Source organism: Panicum virgatum, chromosome 4N (assembly GCF_016808335.1).
Source record: "Panicum virgatum strain AP13 chromosome 4N, P.virgatum_v5, whole genome shotgun sequence".
NCBI lineage: Eukaryota > Viridiplantae > Streptophyta > Magnoliopsida > Poales > Poaceae > Panicum > Panicum virgatum.
The window spans coordinates 4,051,612-4,061,319 of record NC_053148.1 but is presented as its reverse complement, the minus strand read 5'-3'; the positions used below and the strand labels follow the sequence as shown (position 1 = coordinate 4,061,319).

Here is a 9,708-nt window from a genome sequence, read left to right as displayed (position 1 = left end):
GCCACACTGCACGCAACACAAGCCAAGGCCTCGTCGTCACTCTTTAGGATACGGTGCTCAGCTAGTGCTCTCCATTTCCCAGGGCCGTACCGGCAAATTCGAGGGCCCTGTGCGAAACAATGAACTGGGCCCTAGTGGTCTAGTATAGGATCGCGAATACCAAACGATAGCAGTCGGCAAGCGCGATGTGCTGTGTGAAAGCACAAATATTAGAAGTCACATGTGTGACTGGCAGTTAAATCATCACAAAAGGTCCAATAACTATTTTTTGTTCCGGAATAATTTCTTTTATTGCTGGAACAATTGTTATTGTTTGAGCAAAAAAAAATTCCCAAAAAAAGTTTGTTCTAGCAACAAAGCATTGAGGGGTCTGATTTATTAGGCCGATTTTAGGTTTAAAACATGAAATCCTGGAGAGGTTGTGGTGCTGTAATAGGTCCACTCGAGATCACACACGTGACCCCGAGTAGCACCCATGTAAAAGGAAGTGACAAGTGATACGCCTATAACGATTTATCTTTTAGGAGCAATTTGGGCCATATTTTGCCACAAATTGGATCAACAATCAACTAAATTAAAGTCTTTACATGACTATATCTAATGTATATCTAATATTTTGGGGGGCCTTTAAATTTGGGGGCCTGTGCGGTCGCACGGCCCGCACGTGGCTAGATACGGGCCTGTCATTTCCAACCGGGAGCTGATTGAGTGAGAGAGCGACTGACTGTGACCGTGCTAGCTTAGGATTCGTCAGTCGGGCTCAAGGGTCAGCCTATCCAGACGCTGGATCGATCATGCATGCAGCTGGGTTTGTTGACAATCCGGCTCCTCCGTACCGAGAGCTACCCTACCCTCTTTGTTTTATATACGCGAGATAAGCTAAAGGTTTGCACTCTATCCGGCATTATCTTGCTCTCGAGACTTGGCATCTGACCTAAGAAAGAGCAGCTTTCCACGCAAGCCAACCGAAGAAAAATACTTACCGAATACTTGTACGAACCGAGCAGGCCGGCCAATGGTAGAGGTCCACGCCATGGCACGACGCGAGCGGCTTCCTCGTGAAGACTGAAGGTGGCCGAGAACCGCCGGAGACGGAAGCGCGACCCCAGGGATTGGACCCGTCTGCACCTGCTCGTGACATCTCTCCTGACGCCTGCTTACCTTCCACGGTGCTCGATCTGCATCAATCAGCAGGTAGGAAAAAGAAGAAGAAGAATTCAGCACACCAAGGTCATCAGGTGCCGGTGATTCAGGGATGCGGCAAGGCGGAACGGCACAAATGCAGGAGACGGCAAGTCTGTATTTTCAACTCATACTTACCATAAACAAACACTACAGATGTACCTAGACGAGAGAGACGTAGGAAAAAAAACAACTTAGTGCATTTCATCAAAATGAAAGAAGGGATCTCGTTCCTAGAGATCTAGAGATGAATGAAACAAATATTCACTGCTATATAGATGTGGCTTTTTCAGACCTGATTGACATGTAGGTAGCTTGTTTGTATCTATTTTAAACATGCGGGGTTTGAAATGTGGCATTTCTATAAAATGAGTCAACATCATGTTTATCTTAAAACAACCAAGCTCTCCCTTGCCCCTACTTCAAATCAGGCTCTTCCTAACTCCTTTGCGGATTGGACGAAGGCTTTACGGAATTTGTTCTTGTCTTGCCTTGAGCTCACGACTGGTAAATGTTTAACATTTTTGAAGTTACCATTTACGTACGTTCTCTGAGAAAAGTGTTCGGGAACTCCTCCGAGCACCGAAAGAAAATGGTTGGGGTGGCGGACGCGTCCATGCGCGTGCCCCGTCCCTGTCACCCCGCCCAATCATGCGAGCCGCAGGCCGCGACGTGGCGCGAGGCCAGGGGGCGAGGAGGAAGCTTCTGCAGCCGCGCGCTACCTAATCCGCCTGCTGCTTCTAGAGGCCAGGAGCTGCCTTTCTTTTCACTTGCGCGGCAGCGTTGCGTTCCCACTCCATCCTCCCTCCAGCTGCAGCCGAGCCGAAGGGCACCAGCGGCGCCCCGTGCCCCTGCTCATCGATCACGACAGGAGGGGCGCGCCCGCTCGAATCGCCCGGACTTGCCACCCGACGAGACCCGTTGCGAGGGCACTGGAGCTGCGGTAGTGGCGAGATCTTTGGCCGTGCTCGATCGGATGACGATCTTGTTCGGGTTCGGCGCGTCCTCCGCGCCACATCCACGCGGCGAGGCAAAGCGACGGCTCCTTGGAGAACAAACCAGCAACTGGCTGGTGGACTGCTTGACTAGAATTTTTTTATGCCTGCCATGGAGGGTTTTTTTTTGTTAGGGCATGGAGGGAAAATTGGCATTCTGCCAATAGATGGTAGCATCTACGCTAGTTGCTTGCCTTGGAAAGCCAGGGTGCCAACTTGCCAAGCCTGTGCAGGAGCTGGAAATGGGGAGGGAAATTGTATAGTTAACAAAAAGATCATTGTTGCTTGTCCACGGATCAAGTTGCCATTTTTTTCTTTTGCATAATCACCACTCATTAATTTTGGATGTGATCAGCTCTTATTTTCTAGTTGGATGTGATCCTCGCCAACAGATATGTTAAGGTAGGCAGCAAAACTAGAGCATATGGGAGATGACTGAATGACATTTCTTTTATTCTTCTTACAGAGCTAAATTGTTACAGCTCACAGGAACAGTGCCAATTCATCATGCCGGTGTTCAACTCAACTCAAAAAAGGAGGAAACAAAAATCATCCCAGGCAAAATTTCCTCAAAGACTACTTTATCATCTCACCTCCTGCAAATATTTCAATTCTGCATCAACTCTCTTATTACATATTTCGTAATAAAAGCAAAAGAAAAATGCAACTAGAGAAGATCACCGATATGTTCCGCGTGGTCAAAGGCTCAAAGCATTGTCTCCTACCCTCCTCAATAGCGGTACACCAGCTATCCTCGCTACTCCCCTAAACACAGCCAACTCATCCATCGGTCAGCACCATCCCACATCAACTCCACCTGGTTCAGTCCCACCCGAAATAAGTACCTGTATTCATTTGATGCTCTCACAGCTCGTCAGATTCACCTTAATCCTCAATTCTCCGGCTGTTCAGCTGCATCTCGAAGCGGAGCCAAGACTCAGCCCGCATTTCTGTGATCATCATATCATTCTCTGGTGCCGGATAGTAGTCCTCCCGTAACTGCATGTCCCTCAAATTAGGCATCGTCAAGAAGAAGCTCAGGAAATGCTCATGCGTAGTGCCATGGACGAAGAGCTTCCTGAGTCCGGTGCAGCGCTGGAGCAGTCCCACAGCGGGCAGTGTCAGGCTCCGTTGGTTCACTTCCTTGTCTTGGGGAGGCCAATAGTCGAGTTCATACAAAGTAAATAGCGATTCAATTCCTTGCAAATAAAATCGTTCCCAAAGAGAGAGATCCATCTGCCCTGCTGGTGCAGTAAGTGCATAACCAACTGCCTCACTCAGATCCAATTTCATCTTGGCCAGAACTGGGAAGCCTGCAAGATCACTCAGGCCGAAAAAAACTCGAGGGCCAGGGCGTGGACATGTCCGGCAATCACCCTCTACCTTAATTGTGATCTCCTCTAGCACAGGGCAGCTATCAAGCCCAGCAGAAATGAGTGGGGAGAGTAGCTCACCAGCAGGGAACCAGAGGGAGAGTGAACGGAGCATCTCCCAACTGACTAGATCATCCAACTCCATGAACCTACATTTCTTCGATGCCGACTCATATGAAACTTCATCTAGACCATCATCCTCATGGTTGCATCCAGTTGTGCCATTGGCTATGCTCTCAGGTTGTTCAACTTCCTTCCAGACACAGTTGATCTCAAGACTCTCAATGCGATCTCGGATCGGACTTAGAGCAGCGAGGCATGCTGCTGTGTCGAGAAGCCGGCAGTGCAAGATACTGACTTCCTTGATTGTGGGCCGAAGCGCCGTTGCTAGCCTTCTGATCCCACCTGATGTCACAAGATCGCAGCCATGGATTGCAAACTTAGCAAGCCTACCACACCCACGTCCGATTGCTCCGAGGCTTAAATCGGTGAGATCCAGACAACTCTTGATGCAAAGCGACTCCAGCGAACCGCACACTGCAACGCCATCAAGATGCAACCATGATGCCTTGCACAACCCCTGGAAGCCCCCAAGAGTCAAGTACTTGATCTGCGGGCACCTGCGGGCAAGCGCCTCCATCGCTGGTGCTGCCTCCAGCACATTATGCCGCAGGTCAAGTGTCAAATCCTCCAGCGCCGGGAGTGCAGCAAAGAAGGAGACCAGCCCAGCCACGGTAATGGCGGCGTCCTCCCGTTGGCTGGTGGACGCCGGCTCGAACGGTTCCCGAAGCCGCAAGACCGTGAGCTTGGGACACCTGGTGGCGATGGCGAGGAGCGCGTCGTCGCCGACGAAGTCGACGTACCGTGGGTTGAACACACAGGGCGCCACGAGCTTCCGCAGACTGGGGCAGGATCCCGCGATGGTCCCTAGCTCGGTGGCGTGGAACCCGTCCGTGGCGCCAGCCAGGCCGAGGTCGAGCTCTGTGAGCGCGGCGGCGGCGGCAGGGTGCGCCGCTAGCGCCGGCCCGATGTCCTCCGTCCAACAGTAGAACTCGGAGAGATCGAGCGCCCTGAGCGCGGGGCAGTCCCGGAGCAGCGGTTCGAGATCCGCGCCGGCGTCAAGTCCCGGCGGGCGCTGGTGCCAGCGCACGAGCTTGACGCTGCGGAGGCGGCCCCGCCACTGCGGGGTGAGGCTGGCGAGCGTGGTGGGGTCGCGGCAGTAGACGGCGAGCGAGGACACGGCCGGGAAGCACTGCGCCAGGTGCTCCGCGATGAAGGAGTTCTGCTGCGCGACCTCCTCCTCCGTGGAGTGCGGCGCGGCGGCGGCGGCGGCCGGCGCGGCGGCGGAGAGGAACGGCTGGCCCCACGGCGACACCAGCGAGAGGTCGAGCCGCTCCAGCGCCGGGAAGCAGAAGCCCGGCCCCAGCAGGAGGAACGTGGGCGGCCGGGGGTCCCCGCGCAGCGACAGCGCGGCGCGCGTCGCCCGCTCCGCCACCAGGAGCCGGTGGCACGCCAGCGCGGCGCGGTGCCGCGACCGGGGGTCGGTGAGGAAGCCCAGGATGTGCAGCAGCAGCGGCTCCGGCAGGTCCAGGACCGGGGAGCCCGCCGCGGCGTCCTCCGCCATGCGACGCGGCGATGGGGTGGGATGGGACGGGATGCGTGCGCCGCCGCGTCCGGCAAAGTCGTCGAGCCTTTTTTCCCCCTTCGGGCTGGGGGGCAGTTGGGGGCACGAGGAGGAGAGGGGGGATGTGGCCTGTGGCTGTGGGTGAAGGAAGGAGTGGGGACGATGGGCACGAGGAGAGCTGCACAGCGAAGTGATATACCCTCCACTCCTCCAGCTCTCTCTCTCTCTCTGCTTTTATTTTTATTTTAATCTGTAATAATAATATTACCTTATCCTAACCTTATAGAAATATTTTCTTTTCTAGAAACAAAAATCGTTACCCCCCGCTCGCTCGTTTACGTCTCTCTATTGCAGTTGCGGTTTCGGGGGAGCCAAGCAAGCCATATGCGAGCGCTGCCTCGCGTTGGCCAGCCCGTGCGCTGGATGATGGCCTCGCGCGCGCGGCCGCGGCGGGCGATGGGGTCGGCGGCGGCGGGCGGCGGGAGGGATCCCGCCGAGAACCCGAAGGTGGGGAGGCTGCGGGAGCTCTTCGTCGGCGACGCGGCAGGTGAGGGCGGTGGCGAATCGTCTCTCTCGTGCTGGTTGTTGCGGGTCGGGGAGGTGGATTTGGGGGGTGTGATTGCTGGCGATTGGTTTCGTTTGGTCGGGGTTGCCCGTACGAGGGGTGGGCGCGCATGTGCGTCCGTGCGTGGGCGCTTGATCGGTGGAGTGGGCTGTGGCGAGTGGTTGGGGGTTTCTCGTTTCGTTTGTAGTTGGAGCTTGGGAGAAGTGATCACTTAATATCGGAAGCGAACAAACGTTTCAACAGAATCATCACCTCACCTGAACGGAATCCAGCTGTGCGTGTAATGGAGGAGCTGGAACTCCAGCAGCTATGTCAGAGTTGAGGCACAAAAAGGTCGAGGAAAGTAGACACATCAATAGTTGGTGGGTGCTTGGAGAGTCTCTCTGTGTTCATACTGCAAATTTTGTATTCTGAAAACCTGAAGCCGTTGCTGCATTGCTGATCAAGCAGAGAATGATATTTCCCCATGGAGCAATGGGTGCCATTTGGGATGAGCACACTAGACAGTTACAGGTCAAAATTAGGTTGTCAGCTGACAAAATTTCCAGCAGGGAACACTATGATGTCTGCTTCCTTTGTTGAATTTCCAGTTCTTGACACCTACTTTGTGCCTTGTATTTTATGATGTGAGTTTGCTGATTCTGAATCGCCTTTTGTAAATTACTGATCATCAGATGGGTGGGAGAAGTCTTGGGAGTTTGGTGTGACCCCGTGGGATTTGGGAAAGCCAACACCTGTCATCGAACATCTTGTTAGATCAGGAACACTGCCGAATGGAAGAGCTTTGGTTCCTGGATGCGGAATGGTAAATTATTTTATTCTTCTGTCATATGTTTCCCATAGATATTACTGTTTTCCTCCCTGCCTCTCCTCAGTAACCAAGCTCAGGTTTCAAATCAGTTCATTACTTTCTCCCTATGACACCTGTTATAGAACTTGTTTAGTTTTCTCCATTTGTCTTTTGTCATTATTGAGAGCTAATGTGCCATGAGAACAGTACCCAACTTGACATAATACGATAACATTAGGACTTAGCAATATCAATCTTTTGATTGAAAAGTGTATCTGTGACAGTGTACTTTACTACATACCATTTTAGAATCTATACGTGCACGCGAATACTATAAGCAGGAACCCAATTTGCTGGCCATTATGATTACTTTTTACAAATTGGAACTTAGGTTTTTGCAGTAACACCATGTCATCAAATTTCTTTTCCCACATTGAGGTGATTCTGTATAACAGGGATACGATGTGGTGGCTCTGGCATGCCCTGAACGATTTGTTATTGGCTTGGATATTTCTGATATGGCTGTTAAGAAGGCTAAGCAGGTATGCTGATGACCAGTAGCTTAGCAAGAGCTTGGTTGTTAGTTATGGGAAGCTATCTTGAGAACTGGCCTGCTTGATATCTTACGTAGTTTGTTCTTATGTTTCAGGTAGTTACACTTGACATATGCCACAGGGTATATTTTCCAAAGTAATATTAATCACAAAAGAGGACCATACATGCTCAAACTTTACAGTTTTTCTGTTACGGGGCTCAGAACATTAGTTTTTATTTGTTTTTGAACTTCTCAAATTGTAAATTAATCATAATGGGCTTGACAACTGTACCACTTTTTGGATAATTGGTACTGAGTTCATTTTCGAATAAAATTTACATTATTCCAACCATCACTACTAGACTACAGCTTTTCTACAATACCCTTTATCTTAAACTGTCTTCTGATTGTAGGTAAACTTTTTCATGCTGATATAGATAAATACGTCTGATTATCTTTTCCATTGGTATACAGTGGTCATCCTCTTTGCCCAATGCAGATTATTTTACTTTTCTGGCAGAAGATTTCTTCAACTGGGTACCAAGTGAACAATTCGACCTTATATTTGATTACACGTAGGTGTCAGTTTATCTTCTAAGTTTATTATTTTGATGGCAGCTCAGATATCGATATGTGCAGGTTCTTCTGTGCGCTTGACCCAAGCTTGAGGGTGGCTTGGGCAGAGACAGTTAACCGGCTGCTAAAACCTGATGGAGAGCTTCTCACCTTGATTTATCTGGTGAGGACATAATCTCCGAGCTTTGATTATTTTCTTTTGCATGAAGCTCCCATTGTACAAATTGTATGATTCTTTATTATTCAAACTGGACTTCAAAGTTTCAATAATCTGATTTACTCTTAATTAGCTCATCTGTTATATCTATTTTAATCCTAGAATGTTGTGTTGTTAGCTCTTTCCATCTTCCAAGGATCACAATATGATGTACTACACCGAAGTCATTATTTGATAGGATACATTCTGAAAGTAATGAATAGAATATGGGGTTTCAGAATCCATATTGGTGGGCAATGGGGGAAGTGAGAACGGAGAAAAGTCAGTCCATTGGCGATGTATTGGGTGCAGAGCAGGGATTTTGTCTACTTAGCCATTCCTTAGTGCTTGACAGTTCATTATTACCCAAAAGCAGCCAGGCAACTAAGGTTTTGTCATCCTCTTGCCACGTGATTCAGAACTGTAGTGTGAGATGGCCCTCAAAATAATGTGTGAACGTGTTGAATTTTGTGAGCATGAGCTCAAGTGATTGGTATTGGACAAAGACAGGATAAAATTCGTAAAACCACCTTGTCTCAATATGTTTGTCCTTTCAGTATCGTTACTCTAATAGGAGAGACAAAGCAGAAACATGGAAAAGTTGAATACAAGCATTATAGCACTGGACACCAAAATTAATCTGCGGGCATGCTTGAAATCTATTTGCATTTCTGAATGGTATTCCATTGCACTGTTCACCATGATGATAATTTCTTACACAGCTTCATATTACAGATCAGTGATCAAGAGGGAGGACCACCATACAATAATACAGTTGCTGAGTAAGAATATGTATCCCCTTGCCATCATGGAATAATTAATTTACAGTTGAAAACGCTTGTTTTTTCATGGTAACATGACTACTTTATTGTAGACAAAAAAAAAGTAGTGTTCTATTCACTATTGTGTACAGGGGTGGAGCCAGGGCCCTGTGCTGGGCGTGCTGCAGCACAGGCCCAGCCCAGTTCATATCATGTAAACCCACTCTGATATTTAGGCCCAAAGCAGTAGGATTGAGCATAATTTTAGTCCATCTGGTACTTGCCCATTGGTTTAGCCCGGGCTGGAGAGACTTTCTAGCTCCACCCCTGACTGTGTTGACAACTATCCTTTTTGAAACTTCAGCTATCAGAAGGTACTGGAACCGTTGGGATTCAGGGCTGTTCTTATGGAAGATAATGAACTGGCCATTAAACCACGGAAGGTACACATTGTTTTCTAATTATTATCTTATTGTACAAAGGCACTTCATGTTGCCTAGCTGTCATGACTTGGCCAAAGCATCACATTCATACTACTGCCTGAGCAGCTAGTCAACGAGCCTATGTTATCAGTAATCTTGTGCAACTATGGTCGCATGTTTCATTTACCTGATCATTTACACCGTTTTTAGGGCTGCGAGAAACTTGGGAGATGGAAGAGATTTACCCACCAATCATCTCTGTGAGAAAGCAGAAGCATTTTCCTAAATAAACAAAGAAAAAAGAATTCATGAAGAGAGGATCAACTTCTTACATTTATTAGACCGTGTGTATAATTGTTTTAGACTTGCTTTTGGCGTATGTACGGAGGTTCAGTCCTGAAACATGAGTAGAGCGTGCTGTCCAAGGAGCATGAGTAGAGTGTTTTTTAGACTCAAGATGTTCCAGAATTACAGACCTTGGCTTCGAAATAGAATTGCAGTTCTTACAGCATCAAAAACGAAAAGAAAAAGAAATTGGAAAGGATATATCAGCTGAACACAGAGCTTTTACCGCTTTATCAGTTCAGGTGTTTCCAGTTCTAATTTCCAAGTGGTTCTTCCATGCCACAGTTCGAATTTTGACCTGTCCTCGGCTATTATCTCGTGATAATATCCATCTTAGGCTTTCA

General features: G+C 48.9%; 2 protein-coding genes across 4 annotated transcripts; one reads left to right on the top strand and one right to left on the bottom strand.

The window, feature by feature from the left end:
* Positions 1-2,602: 2,602 nt before the first annotated feature.
* LOC120670587 (F-box/LRR-repeat MAX2 homolog) lies at positions 2,603-5,349 on the bottom strand. The gene has a single exon (XM_039950723.1). The coding sequence runs from the start codon at positions 5,172-5,174 to the stop codon at positions 3,063-3,065; it is 2,112 nt and encodes a 703-aa protein (XP_039806657.1). The 5' UTR covers positions 5,175-5,349; the 3' UTR covers positions 2,603-3,062.
* Positions 5,350-5,462: 113 nt separating this feature from the next.
* On the top strand, positions 5,463-9,597 carry LOC120670589 (probable thiol methyltransferase 2). 3 transcript variants are annotated; one of them, XM_039950726.1, is made up of 8 exons: positions 5,463-5,721; positions 6,414-6,544; positions 6,985-7,071; positions 7,564-7,601; positions 7,704-7,803; positions 8,572-8,618; positions 8,962-9,040; positions 9,230-9,597. In XM_039950726.1, exons 1-8 carry the CDS (start codon positions 5,559-5,561, stop codon positions 9,281-9,283), a joined length of 699 nt encoding a protein of 232 aa, XP_039806660.1. In that variant the 5' UTR covers positions 5,463-5,558; the 3' UTR covers positions 9,284-9,597. The 3 variants fall into 3 exon arrangements, 2 of the variants coding, with proteins under 2 accessions (XP_039806660.1, XP_039806659.1); XR_005673257.1 differs by having other exon boundaries at positions 5,465-5,721; positions 7,539-7,639; positions 8,572-8,628; XM_039950725.1 differs by having other exon boundaries at positions 5,492-5,721; positions 7,539-7,639.
* Positions 9,598-9,708: the final 111 nt, after the last annotated feature.

Bases quoted from the DNA above. Each gene is read 5' to 3' on its own strand.
- LOC120670587 (XM_039950723.1), bottom strand. From the start codon at position 5,174: ATGGCGGAGGACGCCGCGGCGGGCTCCCCGGTCCTGGACCTGCCGGAG.
- LOC120670589 (XM_039950725.1), top strand. From the start codon at position 5,559: ATGCGAGCGCTGCCTCGCGTTGGCCAGCCCGTGCGCTGGATGATGGCC. The intron at 5,722-6,413 runs GTGAGGGCGGTG...ACTGATCATCAG, and splicing joins CTTCGTCGGCGACGCGGCAG to ATGGGTGGGAGAAGTCTTGG. The intron at 7,804-8,571 runs GTGAGGACATAA...TTCATATTACAG, and splicing joins TTCTCACCTTGATTTATCTG to ATCAGTGATCAAGAGGGAGG.